This window comes from Cylas formicarius, unplaced genomic scaffold (assembly GCF_029955315.1).
Source record: "Cylas formicarius isolate icCylForm1 unplaced genomic scaffold, icCylForm1.1 PGA_scaffold_4__25_contigs__length_36172078, whole genome shotgun sequence".
In the NCBI taxonomy this organism is placed as follows: domain Eukaryota; kingdom Metazoa; phylum Arthropoda; class Insecta; order Coleoptera; family Brentidae; genus Cylas; species Cylas formicarius.
Window position 1 is genome coordinate 7,818,024 of NW_026844334.1, and position 26,268 is coordinate 7,844,291.

Sequence of the window (26,268 nt, forward strand, 5' to 3'; positions counted from 1 at the left end):
AAAAACATCATTTAAAGTTTATTATTATCTATTATCTATTTATCTATCACAGAAAACATCGGCATGTCAATTATTCTTCGTAATACTACAAGATATACAATCATCCTGATCATATCATAGCTGATCGGGAAGATTCCTCAGTTTTGACCGGTTCCAATAATTATACTATCCATAATTTTTTTTCCTTTTTGGTTCCACATTAAGAGCAACGTATTCCTGTTTTCTCAATTTTCAATCCGAAGTTTCAATATGGCTGGAGTTGATTGTTTAAATGTATTATTCAATTTTTGTTAATATCCTACTAATACTTATTGAGCTTATACCATCGTTAATTGAATGCCCCGTATAGGAATGGGTAATTCCAGTTTCCAAAAAGATTACATTAATTAGCATTGAATTAGTTGATAAGAAAACAAACCTTTAAAGTATGAAAATAAGCACCTATATACCGTGCTCGGGCGGATCGGGAAAACCCTTTCAAATATAAGAACGATAAAGGTTCGATAAAGCTGCCAAATTCGAAACGTCACTGGTACAATTTCTCCTCCTCACCACGCAAACGCGATAAAGAGTTCAAAGATTACGCAAATTGTTGTTTCGAACGAAGGCAGCAACATACCGAAAGATGCGATACGATTTAGCGCGTACTATGCTAGCGGGAAAATTCGTTTTCGGCGTGGCGGCAATGTGTGTGTTCGTTTTCGCTTTTGGTGACGACGAAACGACAGAAGTTTTCGAGGATGACGTCAGAAGCGGACTTTTTGCAGACGCCGTGGACCTCGACACGACCGAGTTCGACCCCCGTGGCCTAAACGCCACCAATGAGACGCTCAGTGAGATTAATACGTCACTAATATTTTTAAGACAACGCCTATCGGTTTGTGTCAAAATAGAGAATCGCATTGATTGGCTAGTGGTATTCCCCAAGAGTCCATTTCGGGACCAAGATTGTGTTCGATGTTTATAAACTTTAATTTTTTATTCCGTTTGATGGCATTTATTCGCTGTAGCGTTCAGTGGTAGCCCAGAACATTTTACCACTAGAGGTCAAAAAAATTTGGTACTTAATTTGGCCCCGTATGGTATCCGGCAAGAAAATTCTATATAGGAATTTTTGAACCAATCAAAATCGATTTTGTGGACAGATTTCCATAGCAATGCAGGTTTCTAGAAAAACCTCCAGTATAATTCGCGACTAAAAAATTTCCAGTTAAATTAATCCGTTGCCATGGTGCCATGTGGATTTTTCAAAATAACACAAACGCAGGTCTTTAAGACTAGATGCTAAAACAGTTGTCTTCTTATAGACTTTATCGTAAAATTGTAAAACATACAGGGCGTTAACGACGTACTTGTACAAAGTTTAAAATGTGACTCTTTAACTAATAAAAAAAAAGCTTATATGAATGGCTTGCCAGTTTTGGACGAAAACGGGTTTGAAGTTATTGAAATTTTTTAAGTTAGATCATTTCCGAGCCACATCAGTGAAAATAATCCAACGGATTGAAATCTGGTGATTTGTAATGCCAGGCTTGTGATCCAGCTCTTAATATCCAACGGTTAATCTAATTTTCGACTAGATTAAGCTCGAGCTTCAAAATCTTCTGATTAAGCCTTTGAGGAAGAATGCAGGGTCCAATAATTCTGATAATTCCTACCCGAATATTGAATATTGTACTCGGATCGTCCTCAGCCCAGATATGGTTGTTGTGAAAGTTAATGATATCATTACAAAAAGTTTTATGAGTCATGACTGATTTTGCTATTGTTTTTCAAGGCTTGCTATGAATTCACCTTCCTTTGTGTGCTGTGGCTGCAAAAGAAAAATGCTAATTATTATTTTTATGCATTTTCCACTAATTTGGTGATAGCATATAGTGTGATATTTAACTTAAAACATTCCAACTCAAGTAAAACTAATAAAATTTCGTCAATTTTTTTCTTTTTAAATCAAGTGTCGTGACTGATTCTGCTATTGTTTTTCAAGGCTTGCTATGAATTCACCTTCCCTTGTGTACTGTGGCTGCAAAGGAAAAAAGCAATTTATGAGTTTTATCCATTCTTCACTAATTTTGTGATAGTTATATCTATATAGTGTGACATTTGAGAAGTATTCAACTTAAAACATCCCAACTCAACTGTAACTTCTCGAATTTTGTCTAATTGCTATGGACTTATTGTCTTAAAATTAGTTAAATATTCACTTTTTAAAGTTTGTACAAGTAATTAATGAACACGTTGTATAAAGTAACCTTGATCCACTTTTGTTATGGAATTTAAATGTTGATTAAATAGCGAAAACATTCTACACGGTCATCTTTGATAAAATATCCTTAAAGAGCATTAAGACTAAAGACGATTCTACTCAGTGAAAAATCAAAATTCTATTGTTGAAATTTAAAAAAATTATATAATACTTTTCCCACTTTATTTAAAAAAAAACTGACAAATTACTAGTAATCAAAAACTGGTGATAGTCAAGTTAAATTCTGTTTGCCCAGAAAAAATTAATTTATTATCATATTTTAATTATTACCACTTTATTTACTACAACGTGGTAGGATTTCGCAAAAAAGACAGGATGACGAAAAGACTGTTCTCAATAATTGATTTATATTCTGAGGGCAAATATGTGGAAAATTTTATTTCCTATACATATCACTAAACATAGAAATTTTCGGAACATAAAACAAATCATACTTTCATTTGGAACATACGAAAATTTATGCGTAAAACGTAAAATCACTCTTGTTATAGGTATATTAATTAAAATATTGCGATAGTTTTTAATGCCAGAGCAAAAATTTGTTGTCATAAAAATATTCTCTTCACTTGGATGCGTGAAAACAATGTTGGCTGATTATTTGCTGTCAGAGCCTACTAGACGTTTTCGTCCAGTTAAATTACTGATTAAATAGAAGTAAGGTTACAAAAATTTCCATATAGCTCAGAATAAATTATACATTACTTTTGCAAAAATAGATTTTTCGCGTTTTTCAGATAAACGGCTAAAATAGTTCAGACAAAAACTGTAGACCATCCGATTTCTTTAGCAAAAATTTTTGTATACTTTTTTACGATTTTCGTGATATAGCAGTTCAAAGAGCAATTATTTTATTTGTAATATGCACACGTGTCCACACCGCCTATGAGGTAGCGTGCCTTGTGATCTTTCGTTATCCTATTTAATTCAAATTCTATGAAATACAAATGCATTGAAAATGATGAAAGCTGTGTAGATGATCACAAATAAAAAAAAGGATTTGGAAAAATTATTCCTAGGATTCATAACAAGCAATCGAATGGAACTTCAAGTGCATTTTCTTCGTTTTTTTCTTCTTCTTCCTGCTACATTCAAATATGTATTTTGAAAGTGATGCATCATATGTTTCATCGCTGATATCGTAATTATTCCCATCTAGTATCGATTCAACATTAGAGCACCATTGTCCTTGACAATTGGTACATGGTAAAGAACAAAACAGTCCAACCTTTTTACGTTATTCAAGGCCATGCGACTAAATAAAAATGGAGGCGGAGTTTTTGACGTTCATTTATATTCTAAGAATTTTATACTCTGCATATATAAGACATGCACTTTTGTGTGGGATTTGGGAATATTGCCATGTTTTATAAAAGCAACCACAGTTTCTTTGGATGATGATTGTAAACTTGGCCACCACTAGCAGTTATGGATTAATATACAATTTAGTACAATTAATAGTTGTCTGACTCCTTTTAAAAGCAGAATATTTCCCTCAGAAATTATCGAGCATATTCAATTTTCAATCTGTTTGCGTCATTCGGTTTAGGATTTGCAACCGTGTGCGAAACTCCCAACCACGACCCGGGTTACTGCGTGGAGCTATCTCAGTGCTACGTGCTAGCTAAACAAATCGCCAACAAAAAGGCGGCGGATTTTCTTAAAGCTTCCAGGTGCGGGCCGGAAAACGAAGACCAAACCGACCCTAAAGTGTGCTGCGGGAAGTACAACAACTTCAGAAATGTTAGCACGCACATCGGTATTTATATAATTACTTAATTTGATCACTTTATGCAAAAATCAAGATCACTAACCCACATGTCTTCTTCGATTTTTCTTCATTCGCAATTCAGTTACCCCCACTTGATTTTTGAGGTTCAAGGTTTATAGGTTTGAGAAATTTAATTGAATTTGTTAATCATTCATTTCATTATAGTGTTAAACATTGTGTTACTGAAAACTTATAGTGTAAATTAATTTTAAAATTAAATTTGGCCTACTCTTGCTGCAGTGGAAGACAACAAAATTTTCCCGAAAAAATGCGGGACCCAAAAGACAATGATGAGAGGCCGAATCGTGGGTGGGAAAGAAGCGCAACTTGGAGAATACCCCTGGATGGTGCGATTGATCCACAAGAACGATTACGGATACAAAACCTACGGTTGTTCCGGGTTCTTGGTCCATACCAAGTACGTAGTCACGGCAGCTCACTGTATAAAGTCGAATTTTTCACAAATACGAGGACCGCTGTAAGTATGACGTACTACGTCTTACGTTGTAATTCAACCAGACTGCCATGGATACAGGTTTCAAGTCGCGATCGGAGAACACAATACTGAAACAAAAATCGACTGCTCACCTGGAGGAACTTTCTGCGCGGACCCTGTACAATACAGTCGTATTAGCAAAATCGTTGTTCATCCGAAATACGACAAGGATTCGAAGGATCACCACGATGACATCGCGTTGATACACCTAAAAAAGGCTGCAAGGCTATCAGGTATTATAATTTTTTAAAGAAACTGTAATACTATTTACAAAACTCCTGGATTCCTCCTAATTCAGTCAGAGACAGAGATGTTAAATATACCATTATATATTAAATGTCAAAAATCCCCTTCGATTTGCGCAAAAAAATTCAAGGTCAAACGTACAAAATTAAGCTTTTTTCCATTTTTCTCGAAAACGGTAAATAGATCAGACAAAGGTTATAGATCATACAATTCTCGACAAAAATTGTTCAGGCACTTTTTTTCTCACGAGTCATCATTCGTGAGATATCGCGGTTTCAACTATTAGAAAATTCGTATTTTACATACACTTAAACGCAGCCTATACACGTCATCGGACGTTCAATATAAATAAAAATAAGAAACTATGGATAATTTGGTCATAACAGTACGATTGTATTTGATGGTTGTACTAATCATATGAATAATATTAAAGCTGCAGAACAACGTCTTCGGAGTACAAAACCATCTTCATCTTTTGATGTCATTTTTGATAGATCTATGGAAGTTCCAACAAAGCAATAACAATTTCTCGAAAATACTCAAAATTAGTCTCGCATCATTTCAATGTTATGTGAAGAATTTACAGCAGCTGGCATTTCAATAAAACAAGCTGTAATAGAGCAATGGAATAGTTCAAATAAAACTGTCGTTGCTGGAGAAGATGTTGATTTGTTGATACTACTGACTGCACGGACTCATTATGAAAAAAATATTTACTTTCTGAAACATGGGAAAGCTCAAGTAGAATCAGCATTTTTTAAAAGAGGTAAAACAGCAGTAATTATATTATTCGAATTTGAATTGATTGAGCAGAAATATTTACAAATTTTAAAAATGGAGTTCGTTTTGTTCTTGCAATGCATGGTGCTCCAAAAAAATTGATTGCATAGATCGATCTAGATATTTGAAGTTAAAATCTGTATCGAACAATAAAACAGTACAGTTGTCTTGTCTACCTCCAACATCTGCTTCTGCCTGTCAGCATTTGTGTCGTGTTTATTACCAAGTTCAATTATCGCTAGGCAATGAACAGAACTCAGAAGAATGGGATTGGAAGCCAACAGATAATTATTTGGAGCCAATTCAAACTCTATTGCCGCCAGCTCCAGAAAAACTGCTTACTGGTTGTAGTAAGAATTGTGGCTGTTAAAAAGTGTGATTTATTTTGTTCGCCGGAATGCATTCATTGTCACGGCATGACTTGATTTAATATTGAATCAAGTACAATAGAAGAAATTATTTATGATACTAATAAAGAGCCGATTGATGTATGTTTGATCTTGAATAAAATTTTTTGGTGAAGTCGAAGCAAAGCGGACTTTTGACATTTCATGTGTAATTGTGTATTTAACGTCTCTGCCAATTTTGGCTAAAATAAATTTTTATTTTGACTGGATTATCCTGCGGTTGTTGTTGAATGGAATTTGCTGACGTCTCGTCAATCATCCTGTTGGCCTGTTCTTCAGGAGAATTTTAGAAGTTTTGTAAATATTATGCGACGTCTTTGTGTGATCATATTTTTTTAGAATACGTACAACCCATATGTTTGCTGACCAACAGTAATGAAGAGGTAAAGAAATATTATCTCAGCGGTTGGGGAAAGACTGAAACTAGTAAGTTAAATGTTTATATTCGCCTTTCGAAATGGTTTTTATACGAAATTGAGTTTTCTTTTCTGGAATGAGTGAAACTATCAATCTTTGTTTTAATTAAACAATATTGAAACACAAGAACTTTTAGATAAGATTGGATCGATGAAACCGGAAAAGGAAATTTCAGTTATTGCCAAATTTTGCCCTGGATGTTTGGGTAAATCACACATTATTTGCGTTTTTGTAGAAGACAGCAGTCCAATCAAGCTAAAGGTGGACATAAATCCATTCAGCATGTCCGAATGCAAAGAGAAATTTTCTTTCCTGGATTTGGAGGTCGACGAGACTCAAGTGTGCGCGGGTGGTGAAAAAATGAAAGACAGTTGCAACGGAGATTCCGGAGGGCCACTCATGATGACCCCAAATGGTACATTGTGGTTTCTTAAAGCGTCCAAAATAGAGCAGATAATTGATAAAACAAACTAACCCGAACTGTTCTTTTAAAACTGTCTGTTTGATAAGTTAAACCGAAATCGCTTATATCTTTCTATTATATAACATATTTCTTTTATAGGGACAGTCTATTACGCTGCAGGGTTAGTGAGTTATGGGATTGGCTGTGGACTCCAGGGTTGGCCTGGGGTTTACACTAGCATTCCCAGTTACGTCGATTGGATTAAGACTCAAATTTTAGCAACAAGTATGACCACTAAAAACAGTAAATTGAAGAAGAGGAACAGAAAGAAACACGCGATTAATACCTAGGAAATTGTTAATTCGGTCAATTGAGTATAATTCTGAATGTAATTACATTAATTATTAAGGTGCTATCTTCTTGGTGTTGATTATAGAGCTGGAGCGTTCACAATGCTAAGTACACGTAGTTCTATTCATGTGTATATATACTAATATGTCTTAGATAATATTTAAATAGAGGTCGAAATATTTGTTGTATCATTTGATTCAATAAAAATACATTTAACTGCATATCGGTTTATTCATTTAGGAAAACAAAAATATTTTCTACTATCGGGAATTCAAGACTCATACAAAGTTTGAAACAAGACATTTACCAAAACAATTCTGACCCTTCACCTTTAAAAATTGATATATCTGAATCGCACTTAACTTGAAACACAGTTTTGAAACAACAGCACCGTATTCTATTAATATGATAGATTTTCACTTACGGTACAAACTGGAAGGAGAAAATAAATTATATTAAAAAAAAAAGACAGCTCTGGTCCTTCGTAATGATAAGAAAATATAATAAAGTTTAGTTATTTTTGTTTTAATTTTAAGACCAATGAACTAAAGATGTAAAATTATTTAGTTGTTCTTTAATATGCTTTGGTCCTCCTTATCCTCTTCTTAGCATTTATATAGTTTTTTTACCGAAGAACAATAAATGTATTTATTTAAACAGTTCTAGGCTTAAGAAATATAATATACTTCTCTGCAATTACTATTATTTCCTTCTTCTTCTAATTATTTCTTACATTTGCAATTGCTAATGTCATCGTAAACTATGATGACTAAGTGACTAAGTCACACGCCTTGAACTGGTATCATAAACCAAGTCTTGAAAGTGAGCAACCGTGAAAAGCGAATTTTAATAATCCAAAAATCCCCATGACCGAAACCTTTCTCCCGTAATACGTCCCTGACTAGAACACATACAGTGCGTTCGTCCGTTAATTGCAAATCGAATATTTATATGAATTAGATTAAAAGAAGCAAAACAGCATCAGCATGGAAATACCAGTCTATCGGTATACCCACGACTGTGTACGCTGCGAAATGAAAAATATTTAAAACCTGATCTTGGGCTTATCGAGTAAAAAGGATCTTCGGGGCCTGGTTTTTAGTTTGTTTTAATATGTGGTCGGCGTTCGTTGTGCTGGTAGCTTGTTCTGTGACGGTACGGGAAGTGACCGCACGTAAGTAATTGAATATACATTTATATATTAAGGTTTTGGTCGAAAGCCTGTTATTTTATCGTGTGTACCTAATCATTAAGCAATTTGTTAAAACGTGTATTTATGTGGCTGGTATTTTCTACTGGATATTCCGAAAAACCGATCGTTTGGAGATAGAAATTGCATTTCGCATTTTTATTTCTCCATCGATTGCGTTCACATTGTGCTTCATGTAATTTTAGATTAAATTCCAGACATATATGACAAAGGAAAACAATGTAAGGTGTTAAAGTATAGTTCCCAAAATCTGGAGCTGCAGCTCAAGATGACTTCATTTCGTCAAAAGGTAACCTTCAACCTCGATGTACTGGATGTTTCTTCATAATAAGTAATTTAAATATAAAAGTGGGCAGAAGTAATCTGATTTGGTTAGCGGGAACGAAAGAAAAAAATACGAGCACCTTATTAGTTTTCTAAATATTTTGCATCATAACTTTTCAAATTTCACCATCAAAAAAACACAGTACAATGTGGTAAAGGATGTCGTTATTTATTACAGTGCTGCCATTTCTGCTCCAAGCGAAGAAAATAGCAACACTGTAAATACGAAGTAGAATATCGGCGCAGCTGAATTAGAAAAATAGTTCCTGACGATATGCACCAACATTGCAAGCTTAAGACAAAATTAAAAATATTCTTTCTCACTCTACAAAAGGTTGTGTGAGCCATTTGAATATACACACCTTACATAAGTAATTTTACTTTTCAGCTCCCAGAAGCTTATTCTCATTCATTTCAAATCAGCGTAGTATATATAATTTTGATTTTAGAGAAGAGGCCTTTCTAATATTTCAGCTAAATTTTCAAAGTTTTTACACAAAAATATCGAACAAACAGGAATTTCGTTTCTTTGTTTATACTTATATTTAATAAATGAGTACTATAATTAAGTAAACTATGTAAGTGTTTTAATTTTCTTCATGATTGTAATCTGGTATTGGGTATAAGTCTGTTGATCCTCCCCTCCTATGTGCCTTCTCTCGCGAGGTTGGAGACCAATATGGCAAAGTCTTCCCTCTTGTGGGCTTGACGAAGTAGTGTGTTATCATTGGTGTGTGTCCACTCTCTGATGTTTCTGAGCTACGAGTTTCTCTTTCTGCCTATACTTCTCTTACACTCAATTTTGCCTTCCAGGATTAGCTGCAATTGTTCATACTCTTCATTGAGCATTATGTGTTCAAGCTAGGAATTGTTCCAAATTTTAATGAGACCAGTCAAGAGCGGGCGGGTGTTCACTCTTGATAGAACTTCTTCATTGGTTGTCCTTAAGGTCCAACTGATTCGAAGTATTCTGCTGTACATCGAAAGTACAAATGAGTTAAGTTTTTTAATGTCCACGTTTCGCATGCGTACAGAAGCAAGGGCCATATGTAGTTCTCAGTCAAACTGTGTGGACAGCTTGAGGTGGCATAACAAGTTACGCATGTTCAGGAACCCTGCTCTTTTTTTATGTCTATGTGATAGGTGGACCGAAGCTTGAACTTTGTGATTTCCTATCTTGACCATTTTTCCTGCCCTTTATGATAATATTGTTTTCTTCCAGAGAGTGGGAGGTGGTGTAAAACACCAAATGGTGAAACTGCTCGTTGCGTTTCCATCTACCAATGCTCCCAGTTTCTCCAAATTTTGAAGAACAGAAGTTCGGACCAAGAGAGGTTCCTCCGACAGTCTCAGTGCGGTTACGAAGTGGACCCACTGGTCTGTTGCGGGACGGAAGTTAATTTTAGGAGTCGAGAGCCCAGCGACAACGGTAACCAGGGTAATAACGGCAACAATGGAAATCAACCGATTGACAACAACTTTACTCCCAACAGTCTTATCCCTGATAGGTCCATGTGTGGGTTCCAGGTAGGGATCTTATAGGTAATCCATAAATGGATTAAACCGACCTAGAGCGGTTTTAATTGTGTCAATTGCAGTGCGCGAGAGACAAAGAGCAGATAATATCGTTATAACGATGAATGAATGGGCATTTTCTTCTTCATTTTTTTAAAAATTATTGTGCAAAAAAGGCAATGAGCTAACAGCCACAAGAAGGCTAAACGTTTTAAGACTCTTTTTTTAACTAGAAATTAGAAATATAATATGGAAGTGTGTCCAAGTTCTTCATTAAAAATGGTATATTATGCAACAAGTTCGGTAAATGGCATTTGAGTCAACGAATTTATTCGGCACGAGCGGAGCGCAGCGGAGCGACTGCAATAAACGAGTGACTTAAAAAATTTGCCAAACGTGTTGCATACTACATTTTTTCTGCGACCGTTAAATTTTGGGTACATTTTTACAAAACAACAAAAATACATTCACTGACATGACCGTCAGAACTGATAACCGTAAAATCTCCGAAAATATCCGAAAGGATTTTATTACAACTTCAAAGCATCAAGAACGAGAAACACAAATATCAAATTTTCCGTTCTACGGTACTATCAACTCGATGTTTGTAAACAGCACTCAGATGACGAACTTTCAACATGGTTCCCTAGACGTTTCATAAATTTCCAGGTAGATGGCGCTTGCGTCATATAAATTCAAATTCAAACATTCGTTAGATTTTATAGACCCGAATTCAGTGTTAACTTTTAACATTGATCAAAAAAGTGTCAATTGTTTTTAGTTTGATTATAGAAATAAGAATTTATGAGGTGATTAGTTTAAATCATTTATTGCAACAAAAAAAAATAAATAAATTATAGATAAATTTTAGAAATGGACATAACATGGCCCTGACGGTTCTCTCTGTATGACAAATTATTTTATATAAAAATTTGATGAAATATATTCACGATTCATTCAAAAATTTTATTACTAGATTAGTAATTAATCACCAGTGAGAACAAACAATACAAGACATAAAAAATCACAGTTAAAACAGACTCACTCAGGTAAGGAATAAGTTTTCTTAAAAAATTTACTTTATATTTAGAATTAAAAAAAAAACTATCAGCCCCAACTATAATAGCATAGCTGCACCATTTGGAATTTTGTTTCATTTTGCCAAAATAGAAAACCGGACAATTGAAAATGAATCAAAATAGGGCCTTGACAAATATGTTAAAATATAATAAATTTTTTGTAATACAAGAAATTAACAGGATTTGTTGTTTATGTCAAGAGAATGTTATTCTAGAAAAGTTACTGTATATAACATAAACGATTAAAAGATTTACACGGTGTTATTAATAAATTCTAAATGCTTTTAAGCAGTAATATGTTATTCATCAATTAATCCCCGTATGATAATAGCTGTATAAATGTCAACATTGATCCGGCAATGCGTGGAAGAATCTCTCTTTCTCTCTTTATTTCTCTCTCTTGAAAAATTTGACATTCCACGGTTTTGCAGCTCGCCGATAAGATTTTCGGAGGTGAAAACACGGCCTTGGATGAGTTTCCGTGGATGGCGCTTTTAGAGTACCGAAATTCAGCTGGGGTTAGGAAATTTTCCTGCGGCGGTTCCCTGATTACGCCACGTTATATCCTGACGGCCGCGCATTGCGTCACCGGTAGAATTTTACAAGTTGTTGGACGATTGTGAGTAAAGCTCCATTGTAGGCCTTCCATAAACCCCTTCTTTTATAGAACAACAGCGAGATTGGGAGAATGGGACACAAATACTGGTAGAGACTGCATCAACGGAAACAGGTTCAGCATTTGTAACGAGGAGCCCATAGACGTTGGTGTCGAATCTTCGGTAGCCCATCCCAACTACGTGGATAGCAGTGCTGATCGCTTCCACGACATAGCTTTAGTTAGGTTAAATAGACAGGTGACTTTTACAGGTACTTTCGAATATCTACACCATATACTTGTGCTATAATGGGGGAGCGAATTTTTAGATTTTATACGACCCATTTGCTTGCCCGGCCTCAACGAGGAATCCAGTGTTGGAGAGAAATTGATAGTGTCCGGGTGGGGTAGAACTGAAAGGGGAACCAACAGTTCTGTCAAATTAAAACTCGTAGTTCCTCTGGCAGATAGGGGCCAGTGCGCCGTCACCTTCAGGACTGCTGGGGTTAAGGTTGGGAACGGACAGATTTGCGCTGGGGGTGAAGCGGGAAAAGATTCCTGCACAGGTAAACATTTTACTAAACAAGTTATTTTGTTGTTTCTTTTCAATTCGGCGCCATTTAATATAATTCATAAAGAAACCAAATTTAAGGCAATAATTTTGACAAAATTTTTTCAGGTGACAGTGGTGGTCCACTGATGACGACAACTCGAAACGACAGCTCCCAATGGTACATAGAAGGCTTAGTTTCGTACGGAACTAGATGTGGGACCGGTGGTTGGCCAGGTGTATATACCAGGGTGAACCAATACCTGGGTTGGATTCACAACACCATTAAACCTTAGAAAAAGTTCATGTGATCTTAAATATTATTTATACAAAAATTATTAATATAAGTTTTATAAGAAACATCATTTTTTTAGAGACAAATTTTCTGTAGACTGACCACCGATGAAGATGGTCGAAAAACGCAGTTCTAAGGCAGATAATTTTCTGCTAAGAATTAATTTAACATAATGTTTTCTAGGTAATGTCTTTTATTTTGACTTATGATAATTTAATTTTCAGAGTCTTAAATAGGACGCTAAATTTATTTATTTATTTCAACGGCTTAGCCAATTTACAACAAAAAAAAGGTAGCAATATAATAAACTAAAATAGCAACAAGACAAAACATGAAAAAGCTTTTTTTCAATAACCATCTAACTAACCAAGTTCTTTTAATTTTGTCTTAAATGGTCGAATACCACTAGAAAAGGGATCAAGGCAATAGATTGGTGACACACTCTCATATATTTATTCTAAAAAGTTAAGGGGGAAAAAATAATACTAAAACGCTTTCGAAGATTTAGATCCAGACCTTTTTATCTGCACCACAAACTCATATTATTAAGATCGCTTTGAAGAAGCTCAGCATCGATAATTGATATAATTGTTTTATATAATTTAAAATCACATGCAAAGGCACGATGTTCAGAATATAGAATCACATTACTTAGATTTTTTGTGAACAAATTAAAGAAAACTGGACCTATGTGTGAACCCTGAGGGACACCTTAGTCCACCACAATTTCTCAATACAATATGATTGGGCCCTGCTGTGTACGCCCTGTTTAAAAGTCTCGTGGCTTGAAACTTACGAAAAATATGCTCATGACTGACTCTGTCAAATGTCTTTGAAAAGTCCAAATGTTATTAATTTTCACTTAATGAATACCCATTTACCATGCTAAAGAATTTTAGCACTTTATATACAATATTTACCGGCTACCTACTTATCATGTGGATTGCATTAGAAGATTTACAATTGACTTTCTTTTTTAACATTTTATTTTCAAAATGCCTATAAGAAACTAATATCTACTAAACATTAGTCCTCGTGAGTGAGCGAATCCAAAATAGTCATTTTCGTAACCAAGGAGAGTTCGCAATAGAAATGAACAAATTACAAAAAGAATGCAGCCTTTAATTTTTTCACGGAAAATACATCCCACGACACTATAAACGACCGAGCATTTTCCGTCAATCGTCTGATTCTAGAACGCTTACGGTCCGTTTTATCCAATCGACGTACTCAGGGACAAAAGTGGCTACAGAGGGCGCCACGCCGCAACTCCCAAATCCGTACGAAATTATACCGAACAAGTTGGTGATTCGGTCACCAAACTGCGAAACTACGTCCATCATGACGGGTCCGCCTGAATCGCCGTTGCAACTGTCGATTCCGTTTCCGCTTCCCAAACACATCTGGCCTTCGGTCAGAGGTTGAGGATTGAATTCGTTGCAGACTTCTCTGGCCACGTACGGCAGAGTAGCTTTCTTTTTAACCGGGCTCAGTTCACCTGCTACAAAAAGCAAGCCCGTATTTTAAATTAAAAATCAATATAAATACCAAAAAAATATAAATATATAAGTTGGGGCTAAGAATAGTGTGGGGAATGGAGCGTCGACATTTGCTGCTAATTATCTTGTTACTAGAATTTGATGTTCACCAGTGGATATTCAACTTAACGGCGACGTTTTGTTTTTCTACTCCCTTCCGCAAAACACCTAATTAGGCACCGGTCTAGCATGCGAAGAGTATCATTTTACTGCGTCAATATATTACCTGGTGGCTTGAATTTTGAAATCTGTCAATTCTGACGGTCATGTTTTTGTTATTTTTAATTTAATTGAAATTGTGCATGTAAACCTAGAAGTCAAATATGCTGTTTGGTAAAAACTAAATGAAAGCCTATGTAATATATACATTAGTAAGCAATTTTTAAAATGATTTGGGTGGATTCTAGCGCTTTCACATGTTGAATGCAGCTTCTCATTTTTTTTTTACATAGTTGCTTCACCAGTTCCTGTACTATCAGCATAGAGAGGGTTTCTATATATCCAATTTCAAACAGCCTGAACTAACTAGATATGGTGAAACATGAGTTGTACATCCAACTCTACATATCAGTCTAAGTCTAAGTTATTTTAGTATCATGTGAAAGACAATGACGGCTTCCATAAATTATTTTAGATTATTATGTGGAATCTTTAATTTGATTGTAACGTGCGCTCTATATTTTAGCGGAGAATCTAGAGTAAGTCATCGTAAACTTTTACAACTTACAAAAAGCCAAAATAGATAATTTTATGTTGCATTTAATTGCAAATTCCAACTATTATCTCTGCCGATTTATTAGGATTAAGTACGAGCATATATTGAGTGACAGAATCGTCAAACCTATTCAATTCAGAATTCTTACTGTTACTTTTTTTCGTTAAGGCACTTCTCAGAAAAATAAAAATACATTTGAGTGTTATCGGCAGAAATATGATAATCACAAAACCATAATGATGTTCTAAAAATGCATGCCAAAATCGCAAACAGAAGTGGACCTAAAATACTACCCTGGGGTACTTCCTCGTTAACAGCCAAAGAGGTTGATTCGTTAAGTTGCGTCCTCTCATTTAAAAAGGACGATAAGAATTTACAAGACAATTCACTCAATCCTATGTGATGAAGAATTGAACTAAATATTTCTTGATTTATTATATCAAGTAGAACCAAAGTAGAAATTTTGTTATCATCATAAGCCTTAAAAATATGATCTATTACATCTGCAAGAGCGCTTTCACTACTATCTTAGAGAGTGTTGGCAAAATACCAGTAGAACCCAATTAATGTAGGTTCTTTTTATTATTGCAGCCAGGGGTTTCTTCTATAGTACAGGAGAATATGAGCACAAAATATATTCATTAATTATGTGGACAACATGCTGTGCAATTGTGGAGCAACAAAGTTGCACTAAAGTGATATTAATACTGTCGCTTCCCGTAGCCTTAGTCGTCATATTGTTAATTATGTTAAGTACTTCAACGTCGTGAGTTAAACTGTCCATCAATTGCATCAAAACCCTATTTTTTTATAAAAGCTAAGAAGTTCTAGGTTGGGCAAGTTGTACGACGTAGTGGAGTTTACCTTTTATAATATTGCCAAGCTAATTACCAGCCAACCACCAAATATTTAAAACTCACATCACTTGATTTAAATTCCCAAAGCCAATGACAATATGAATGTCCCCTGAAAGTCTCTACTAGAGCAAAATTTAAATATTCCTTAATAATTCGTAAGAAAACGATTCGTTAATTACTCTTCAGTTAACAGCGCCAGACATCTAACAACTGACGTCAAGGCATTGATCGCTAGACGAGCGCTATTACCGTTGTGTTTTCGAAAAGGGAGTTGTCCTTCCATAACAAGTACGTAAGAAAAATCATTGCGTTTTTATTACGTAAGCTATAGGATAATTAACGGGTTTTATTATAATATCTACCTGGATCCGTTCGCCCCCAGCCCGCGATAATCATTGGTTCGTTTCCTTTCAGATACGCGCTTACATTTCCTTCGGGCAAACAAATGGGGCTGATATAATCTGAAAATAATAGACAATGTTTTAATCTATTTTATAGAGTCACGAAATCGGGAACAAGGGCGATAACTGGTGGTTTCACTACCCGAAACTTTGTCCTTTATTGTTATCTTACCCGTAAACGTTACGTTTCGATCGAGCTTCACGAGAGCTATGTCGTTGTCGGTGCCGTGATAAGAGTCGTGTTTTACGACTTTCGATGGGGCGAAGTACTGAGGCTTATCCGCGCAGTCGGTACCGTACTTGAAGTGGAAGCAGTCCGTTTCGTTCCGGATGTCGTACTCCCCAAGTACCACGCGATGTCTGAAACGATTCTGTTAGAGCACCAGGTTTCTCGCCCAGTGGTGATAGTTTTCGAATAAAAAATATTTGAATATTTGTGAAATGGAAATGTAAAGGGTTATACAGAATTACCAAACCATTTTAATGTATATTTGAGGAAAACTTCAGTGTCGAGTGGAGCGGACAGCTTACTTATTTACTTAGGACTCCCACTACAACCTAACTTGCTAGAGAAATGTAGAATAGGAAGAAAAATTTGACCTGGTTCAGGAATCTGCGATATTCGAATTTGTTTATGCCGCTCAAAATCAAGACAGATCCAGAAATATAAATACGCAAAGAAGGTCTAGAAGTGTGAAAATGAGAAAAAAAAAGAGAAAAAATGAGAAAATTTTCAAGGACAAGTTGAAGTGGTGTGAAAAGGGCAATAAATAATTAATAACAGCAGACTGCAATTATGTGGCTTTTTATCCAATCAAACTTTCCTGCAATTTGAAGAAATAAATTATTTGTTAATCGTGATTTTGATGTTTTTTTGCCAATCAAAAAATGGGTCAATCTATTTACTTAGTCCCATTCGGTCTTATCCACTCTTCTGTGCTGGCCGCCCTGTGCATCCATCTGGAGTAGAATGCTTCCTTTGTTTCCCCAAGGTCTGCAGTTTATAATATTTTTCTTCCATCCATTTTGATATCGCTAACGTTTCTTACTTTTGTTTCTTACCAATTCGTTTTTTCTATCTATTAGTTTTACAACTAACACTCACCTTTGTGCTTTCGCTACTTTACCCATGTTTGACTTTGTAAATAAATATTTGGGATCCGCAGATGGCAACAGACAGTACATATACTTTTGGTTTTTAGATGTTGTGGACATGTTTTTATTTAGTACGAAGTTCAAATCGCCAACTGTTGCGAATGCCAATCTAATTCGCCTTTTGATTTCTGTTGTTTGGTTTTGGTTATTAAGTTTAACAATTTGTGGCAGATTTTGTGATCTCTCTTCAGTTAATACGAGAATCGATCCAGATAACTCTAAATCAACATATAGAGTGAACGGCTAATGGAACATTTTCATTGGAAAATCAGTAACTAAAAAAAATATAGAATGGGTCAAAAGTAGATTTCGATACCACCTTCTTTTTTAGCACCAATCAGACAGATTTCTTGTTAACAACATGATACTCCACCACAGTTTGCTCGACAAACGCGTGAACACAGTGAATTGGTAAAAGGGGATCAATAGAATAACCTGCAAGATCTTCACATATTACTCCACATATTTCTTTCATTCAATACATTGTAATCTCCCTTAATAAATACACTATTATTATTATTATTATCATTCTTATTCTTCTTATTTTTATTATCATTATTATATTTTAGCCGTTCACTACAAGGAGACGCAATATCGTCTAGAGTTTTGAACCTCCTTTATATAATGTTTGTAAAAAACCAGACTACGACGAAGAAGGTATAAAAACGTATGGAACAACCCAAGATAAGCTGATGATGTCGCCTTGATAATTGATGACAAAGAGGAACTACCAGAAATGCGGAAAGAATTGGGCACAGTGGCTTAAAATAAATTCATATAAACAAAGTCAAAACTAAAACGTTTTGCCAGATTTTTTTTAACATCATCCTTCATCATTTTCATCTCTATCCTTTTACTTGTCGCAGCCCCTGATTATATGGTATTATTGTTTTTCTATGAACTTTCCGACAATCATATTGCTAAAGTTTTTCTCCTCATTTTCCACTTGGTCCATTCCATTCAGATTCACTTACATTTTATTGAGTCCTCGTGACTTCAAAATGGCATCTTCGACGCAATGGGCGGCCGTTACGACGATCCTGTTGGTAATCAAATTGCCGGCGCAGCCGTACACTAAGCCATGCCTGCTCTGGTACTGAAAAAGTGCCATCCAAGGAAACTCAGCCAGGTCTGTGGCTGTTCCACCGTAAATCCTGTTGTCGGCCGCACCTTGCTTGCCGCAAATTTTGGAAAAAGGTTTCAGTGAATCAGCGTATAGTCGCAGCTCGGGTTCTACCGGAAACGAAAGGTTTCCCTTAGGACAGCACACCCGTATCTCTGCTGTCCGTCTCCTGCCCTTAACGCACTTGAAGTTGCGAATATATTTTTTCTGGGAGTCGTCGTCCTTATCCATGGTCTTCAAGAGGTTTACCATGGGTGAGCAGTCGCGAATATTCTTACACACACCTGCAGAAGTTGAATTTGATTAATAACAGCTTGTACATTTGCATTTTGAAATATGCAGAGCGCTATAGATTTGCAAATAGATGGAATCGAATTGCCTATTTAAAGAGCACTACGTACAGTAAGAAATTACTCAATGCATACCTGGCTCATCGTCAGGTGTTTTACAAACCAACTCCTCCTGGATGACTTCGCCTGAAGTGTCATCAGTGATATCAGGAGAACCTGTTGAAGTAGCACGTATTGTGTCATGATGGAATTCATCTTCCCAACTATTAGACCCGCTGTTATCCCAATCGAACCAACCATGTCGTTCGTATGAATGCGCGTGTGGGTATTCCGCGTGATGACGTCGATGCCACTCGCTGGCATGGCGTCTATTTTGATCAGACTCTTCGTTGTGACGGCTAAGTTTAAAGTCTTCTTCACTGGAATCGTCAAATCTGGTCCTCATTACCGTCTCGGGTAAAGGGCAACACACTTGTATTTCTTTCTCCTTCGACGATTCGCAACCGAACTTTTTTAAATAATTGCTCACGCTGCGGTTATTTAAGTGTTGTGTTTTAAGGAGGTCTACATACTTTGGACATTTCTTGTAGTACATGCAGCTTCCTGCAAAAAATGATCTTGGTAAATGATGGATAGCGATTGCAGCAATGAGGTAAACTTACTCACCAACTTCATTGTCCGGAGTGCGACAGTGTGTCGATTGGATGCACCAAATTTTCAATCGATTTTGGTCATCGTATCCGCATCTGGCCCGATCAATGAATTCAATTGTCTCTCTGGTCAATCCCTGTTTGAGAAACTTGTCTGCGAAAGGACACCTGTCTGTTGGAACGCATTCGGTCTTCAAGCACGATGCGTCTTTTTTCAGGCCTGCAATAAAAGGAATTACGTTCCCTACTTTTATTTCGTCAACCGAGACAATATATACAAGGCGTTTAAGTTTGGTTGTCGAAACGCTAGTTGTTTTTCGATATGAGAAATACGATTAAATTTATAGAAAACAATAGAATAGTAGATGTTAATGAAGTTTTTTGATATGAAAAAAATTAAAATATTTTATTTTGATATGATAAATAAAATTAAATATATGGAGAACAAAATCCTAGTGAATGAGGAGTTGGAAAATTGCAAAACTCTTTTTTTTTAATACTGGTAACTTTTGGAGCTCATTTGCGATATGAAAAGCATAAAAACCTTGGCTTTTGGATATAAGAAACACGCTTAAACCTAGGAAAAAACACTATCCAAATAAATAAGGAGTTGGAGAATTGCAAAACTGTTTTTTTTAATACTGGTGATTTCAACAGCTCATTTTTCGATATGATAAAGCATAAAAACCTTGGCTTTTGGATATGATAAATACGATTCAATCTATAGAAAACAATATTTAAGTAAATAAGGAGTTGAAGAATTTCAAAAACTGATTTCTTCAATACTGATTCAGGATGCTCATTTTCGAGATGAAAAGGGACCTTCGCTTACGGTAATAAATGTTAATGAAGTTTTTTTTATATGAAAATGATGAAAACATTTGATTTTAGGTATGAAAAGTATATTTAAATATATAGACAACAACATCGTAGTAAATGAGGAGTTTGAAAATTGCAAAACTCATTTTTTTAATACTGGTGATTTCGGGAGCCGATTTTCGATATGAAAAACCATGGCTTCTGGATATGATAAATACGGTTCAATCTACAGAAAACAATATCTAAGTATGTAAATATTTGGGTAATTACAACACTTGTTATTTTTTCAATACTGATGACTTCGGGATGCTCATTTTCGTTTTGGACATGAGAAATACGATTAAATCTATCTAAAACAATATGAGGAGTTGGAAAATTGGAAAACTGATTTTTTAAATACTGACGACTTTCGGATGCTCATTTTCGATATGAAAAGAATAAAAACCTTCGTTTTGGATATAAGAAATACGACTAAATATATAGAAAACAATACAGAAGCAGATGAGGAGTTGGAGAATTGCAAACTAATTTTTTTAATACTGATGACTTCAGGATGGTCATGTTGAACATGAAAAGAACAAAAACTTTGGATATGAGAAATACAATTAAATCTATATAAAACAATATCGAAGTAAATGCATTTAAATGGAGAATTGCAAAAGTTGATTTTTTCAATATTGATGAAAGAATAAAAACCTTTGCCTTTGGATATGTGAAATACGATTAAATCTATGGAAAGCAATATCGAAATAAATAAGGAGTTTTTAATACTCATGACTGCAGGATGCTCATTTTCGATATGAAAAGAATAAAATCTTTGGGTTTGGATATAAGAAATACCATTAAATCTATATAAAACAATGCAGATGTGCTTACGTAAGTTGTAGTTTTAATTTTTTTATTTCTTAAAGTCACAAATCCAAGATTTCCCTTATGAATATATGTTTACAAAACATGGTTTTGAATTACATATTTGGTTTATTTTAGCTGCATTAAAGAACACTAGTTTACATTTAAACCTCCGAAAAATCCTCCGCGTTCGTTGCAAAGATGTCAGACGCAACTCCCACCCCTTTGTTTAGTTCTACCGGTCAAGGTTCAGCAATAATGTTTAGCATTGGTAGGTGAACATTTTTACTCACCTGCAGTTAATAAGACGCACACAACTGCCAATCGAAACGCACCGTTATTCATATTGCACCGCCGGTATGCAAATAACCGTTGCTAAATTTCTTAAATATATTTGATAATAAAATCGCCAATCTCATGGCGTCATCGCTTCTGCGAGAAGATGCTGTAGTTTCCGATACGCGGATAATAAAAGAATTGGCCGTGTAGCGCCGGAGTGAAAGGGAAAATACCGAGTAATTTTTCCAATACGCGCGTCGAAAATAATTTTATTAGTCACAAGCGATTTGAACAAACGTTTTATGCTAATATCTTGCGCGTACGAGATTAATTTCACTGCGGAAATCGTTTCGGTTTAGGAAATGACGCACACAGGGTGAACAGACGTCAAGAGAACGCCGGCGACGTCACTTTTTTTTGTTCGCCACCGAATCGTGTGGATAGCCGCACCACAACTGGTCATTTTATTTCCTTTTGAATTGGAAACGACACAAAGCACAATAAGTCGTTAAAATAATCGATAACACATGCATGGAAGATGTATTCAAATCTACGCAGTGGAGTTTTGAGTTGGATTAAGTTAATTGACTAGAAGTTATCTGAATGAATCAAAATCAATTTTATCTCTAATGAAATTAAAGTTGGCGATGGAGTTTTTTATATTTTTATATAAATAATATACCAAAATCATGTATATCTGTGGTCTTAGAAAAATGGCTTCCAAGAAAAGAGTTTGTCCATATTTTTCACTATAGTATATAATGCACAACGAAAGATGTATCTTTATTACAAGGTTCTGTTTTGTTCGTAGTCTCTACAATTAAGGTATTATCCGCAATTTACTATTTAGGAATGATATTACTAATAGTGTTTGAAGTAGATTGAAAAACTTTCATTTGTTATTAGAAATAGTTATGATCTGCTTCCAGATTGGTTTTGGAATTTCATAGAATTCCCTTATAGATGTAGAGTATTCTTAAGTAGTCTGACTGATCTCCTTGACATGGTTACCTTCTGTAAGATCATCAATGGGCTTCTTTAGTGCATCGCAATATGACAAAATGTCGACAGCATGGTCGTAGTCCTTCATGTTGTTTCATACATGTATTGTCGATCTTTTTGTTGGAAGTCTCCGTGCTTTTAAAAAATATGTTTATGTTTTGAATGGTTATTTTTAACAGACCTTCAGTTGTATACTTTGGTTTGTTAAAAGTTATACCACTTATATACTTATTATTATTGAACTACTTTATGTAATAAAAATACAGTATTCTAAGTACACTTTACACAATATTTTCTGGAAATGGAAATGGAAATCAGCGGATGTGAGAAAAGTGGCTTGAGCATTAAAAAATTGGCGGAAAAATTTAATGTGCCGAAGATTCAAGTCCTCGTCCTTTTTTTGTATCAATATGGTTTCACAAAACAACGAAGAAGTTAAAATTTCTGCCGAGAAGGTAGCAATGTGATCATAAAAAGAAAGTTCCCTAAGGTATAATTATTTAAATATATTTTTGGTAAGTTGTAATTGAAATTATGAATAAATATATAATGTAAAATACCAGCGCTTCCTTTATTTTCTCTCCCTTCGTAAGCCACCAATACTTGATCCCCAAGGGCGGTCCCTATTGAGGGATTTTTAAGTAAATATATTTTTCAACAAAATTAAATGGTACGCGATTTCCTGTTAACGAATTAAGATTTAAGAATTTTCCAACAATTTATTGTCCATTTCCATTACTAATTATTATTATTATATCTCAATAATAATATCTCAGATAATAAAATTTGCAAGCATAATTTGGTGCATTTACTGTTATTAATTAGTGTTAGCTATTAAAAATTAAGAATTTATTTATTAATGTTGTTCATATTTCTCTAAACCTAGTGGTGAATGGCAACTTCTTTTAGGTAATTGAAATATGCTCCATAAAACTTTTACAACATCTAATTTTAAAATATTTATAAAATTTCATTTCATTCCACTTCATTTATCAGCATGTTATAAACAGAAGATGTATACAAGCATATATATGTATGTATACCTGGTAATAAAAAATAAAATAATTTTATAACATAATATTGAGAATATAGAATATATATGAAACATAAAATTTAATACATAAAACATAAAGCGCTCTGTGGGCATCTAGACATACTTTAAAGCGGGGAGTCGAAGAGTTGCAATCACCTGACTAGATATAATTATTAATATCTTGAAAAAAGATAAACTCCTCCAAGCTGTCAAAGGAGTGCTTTATTAAAAAATCTTTGACTAAGTTTTTGAACCTGTTTATTGGGAGTTGTTTTGTCTCGGGCTCAAGTTTATCAGAAAAATGGACGCAGTAGCAATTTGCCTCCTCGCATTAAGACGGAAGAAATCGGATCTGAATTTGTCCTGATTTCCTATTTTGATAACTCAGTAATCCCGCTCACTTTACTTTTCCATTTCAGTGTGTATCACCTTGTATTAAATAAATCGCAACCTCGACCTAAACGTGCGTGTTTAGACAGGTAGAAATACGCAAATGCATTTCAATAGACAAACAATATTGCGGTTTCCGATCAAAATAAACGTCTCAATTCCCACAGCTATTAGGGAAATATCCCACATTCCATGGTCAACGCGATATTCTACTAGGCTTTTATTTTACACCCGTCCGGTCTCCCTCCCGCGTTTTCGAAACTCACCCACCCTCCAAAAAATAATTGCATTACTCGACACTGCAAACCCCAAAAAGCGGTTGTGCGTTTCGCTGACGCATCCAGATTACCGTACCTATTGATCGGATGCAGCAGCGGGAGCAGCTTTGCTGCCTCGTGCCGAATTTAGGGGTGGAAATTCGATGCAAAACGCTCTGCAGCGGCCCACGTTTCCCCAGCTCATGGTCAAGGTCACGGTTATTGATTCGCGCCAGGCGCCGGCAGCCGGAGTTTTTCGGCAACATTTTCTGAACATTTGAATAATAAATTGGTCGAATTTGCTCGGGGGATGTGCATCCTAGTTGCGAGCCCGTTTCGGACATTTCGGCGAAGCAAAATGGCTAATGTATTCGGTCCAACGAGTAGTTCTTGGTCAAGGGCAAGGTTATTGATTGCCGAGAAGATGTGGCAACGCAGGAGCGTCGAGCGACGTCCTACGGGATGCTCTAGAGATAATCGCACTGATATAGTTGAACATTGATCGCACTTAACACACTTACCCAACACTGCTATTGATATTGCGAAATTTTAATATAGTTTACTTTGGACGAAAGGATGAGGACGTGTCTTCCCAATGAACGAAAAACAAAAATATTGTGAACAATAATTAGGTCTCTGATTGAGTTATGAACAATTTCAACAAGTTTACTTGAAGAAATAAAAAGAAGAATGAATTTATAATTCGGTCATTCAGAGATCAAAATTTATAAGAATTATGGTGTACCCAAAGCTACGAAAGACCAAAATATCAGTAATAAAAATTACATCACATTTACCTGGAAATTTTTCTAATCTGCTCGTCGAATAGTTTTTGAAAATAATTGATTTTAAAATCTTTAAAGTTGCTTAAAATTTTAATGTCAGTTGGTCAATTATTTAACCATGGAGCAATCATATGTATATGAAAAAAATCGTTTGCATCAGTTGCATGGAATGACTGAGTAAGCATTCCCTTAAATCGTATGTTAAGGTTATGTAGATCACTTATTTTTTTCTCTTATTCATTTACTATTCTACTTTTTTGAATATATAACTGCAGATTGAAGAAATTTATTTGTCATATTCATCTTCATATCTTAAGTGCTTCAGCTATTCCAAATCAATTAAAAATTATTAAAATTAAGTTACAAAAAATCTGTGTTAACCCTCTTTTCGAAAAAGTAACAACATTGAGTGCTTGGTATACATAATGGCTATTTTTAAATGTGATTCTATAATTCTATAAAACAATTAAAATTACAGAGAACAATATGAGAAGTTGGATTATTGCAAAACTGATTTTTTTAACACTGCTGAGTTTAGGATAAGCATAGCATAACACTGAGTGCTAGGTATAAATTACGACGATTTTTTAATGGGCTTCTATGGGTAACTTTTAAACCGTTGAAGATTCTTTTGTTGTATTTTTCAAGCATATTGAATTCGAATTTTATAAAAAAAAAACTCAAAAGTTTGAGATAAAGATAAATGGCATCTCTTTTCAGTTTGATGGTGCTCTTGCTTACAATGGGCGTATAATTGTATTATGGGCTCTCTTTAAAATTGAGGTCTGCATATTAAGGTATTAAGGTTGTCTGGATATCTATTTTCACGCTTATTTATTTTTATTTTATTATTTATTAAAGCAATAACTAAAGTTATGGGATACGAATGAAAATGTTTATTATTTTTAAAGAAAAAGAGTTTCGCAGTTTTCGGGACAGTGAAAATAAAGATGCTATGGATAAAATTTTCAGATGCCATTTCACTTTAGAAAACTCATCTATCCTCGTGTGTCTAAAAGAAAAATCAATTTACTAAAGCACACGTTAGATTTATTACTTAAAAACAATAAATATGCTTAAAAAATAATCTACGCCACTGAAATCTGCAAAAAATATATAACAATGTTTCTATACTTTTTCGATACGTTAAAAAAATAGTTGAAATAGGAGCGGGTCTCAAATTAAAAATTTTCGAAATCAAATTTAAAAAGGGAGCCACGAAAATTTGACTCATAGGAGAATGTAACATACTGTCGCGAAATCCACAACTCCGTATCTTCAAAAAACAATCAGATAAAAGTGCCAGACGCCTGTCATATTAGGGAAAAGTTCGTGTTAAAATTTTGGAGGCGATATGTTGGGTGAACATCTAGAGGTGTACGCGTGTAGAGAATACTTTGTCGCCATAAAATAAAGCAATTTA

General features: G+C 34.9%; 3 protein-coding genes and 1 long non-coding RNA gene across 5 annotated transcripts; 3 read left to right on the forward strand and 1 right to left on the reverse strand.

The window, feature by feature from the left end:
* The first annotated feature begins 374 nt into the window (after positions 1-374).
* Positions 375-7,355, forward strand: LOC132701216 (phenoloxidase-activating factor 1-like). The gene is made up of 7 exons (XM_060668984.1): positions 375-833; positions 3,813-4,022; positions 4,275-4,512; positions 4,570-4,763; positions 6,303-6,389; positions 6,616-6,795; positions 6,943-7,355. Exons 1-7 carry the CDS (start codon positions 626-628, stop codon positions 7,131-7,133), a joined length of 1,308 nt encoding a protein of 435 aa, XP_060524967.1. The 5' UTR covers positions 375-625; the 3' UTR covers positions 7,134-7,355.
* Positions 7,356-8,116: 761 nt separating this feature from the next.
* LOC132700629 (phenoloxidase-activating factor 1-like) lies at positions 8,117-12,766 on the forward strand. Its single transcript, XM_060668072.1, has 6 exons — positions 8,117-8,308; positions 9,891-10,195; positions 11,694-11,881; positions 11,930-12,129; positions 12,187-12,423; positions 12,537-12,766. Exons 1-6 carry the CDS (start codon positions 8,248-8,250, stop codon positions 12,701-12,703), a joined length of 1,158 nt encoding a protein of 385 aa, XP_060524055.1. The 5' UTR covers positions 8,117-8,247; the 3' UTR covers positions 12,704-12,766.
* LOC132700630 (uncharacterized) lies at positions 8,373-9,884 on the forward strand. The gene is made up of 3 exons (XR_009618669.1): positions 8,373-8,633; positions 8,847-9,002; positions 9,057-9,884. It is a non-coding gene; the product is annotated as an uncharacterized LOC132700630 (long non-coding RNA).
* A 105-nt stretch (positions 12,767-12,871) lies between the features above and the next one.
* Positions 12,872-21,783, reverse strand: LOC132700628 (CLIP domain-containing serine protease B10-like). 2 transcript variants are annotated; one of them, XM_060668069.1, is made up of 7 exons: positions 21,393-21,783; positions 19,444-19,651; positions 18,917-19,398; positions 18,343-18,775; positions 16,386-16,573; positions 16,175-16,273; positions 12,872-14,203 (listed from the first exon to the last, which is right to left on the reverse strand). In XM_060668069.1, exons 1-7 carry the CDS (start codon positions 21,442-21,444, stop codon positions 13,881-13,883), a joined length of 1,785 nt encoding a protein of 594 aa, XP_060524052.1. In that variant the 5' UTR covers positions 21,445-21,783; the 3' UTR covers positions 12,872-13,880. The 2 variants fall into 2 exon arrangements, with proteins under 2 accessions (XP_060524052.1, XP_060524053.1); XM_060668070.1 differs by having other exon boundaries at positions 18,917-19,384; positions 19,448-19,651; positions 21,393-21,757.
* Positions 21,784-26,268: the final 4,485 nt, after the last annotated feature.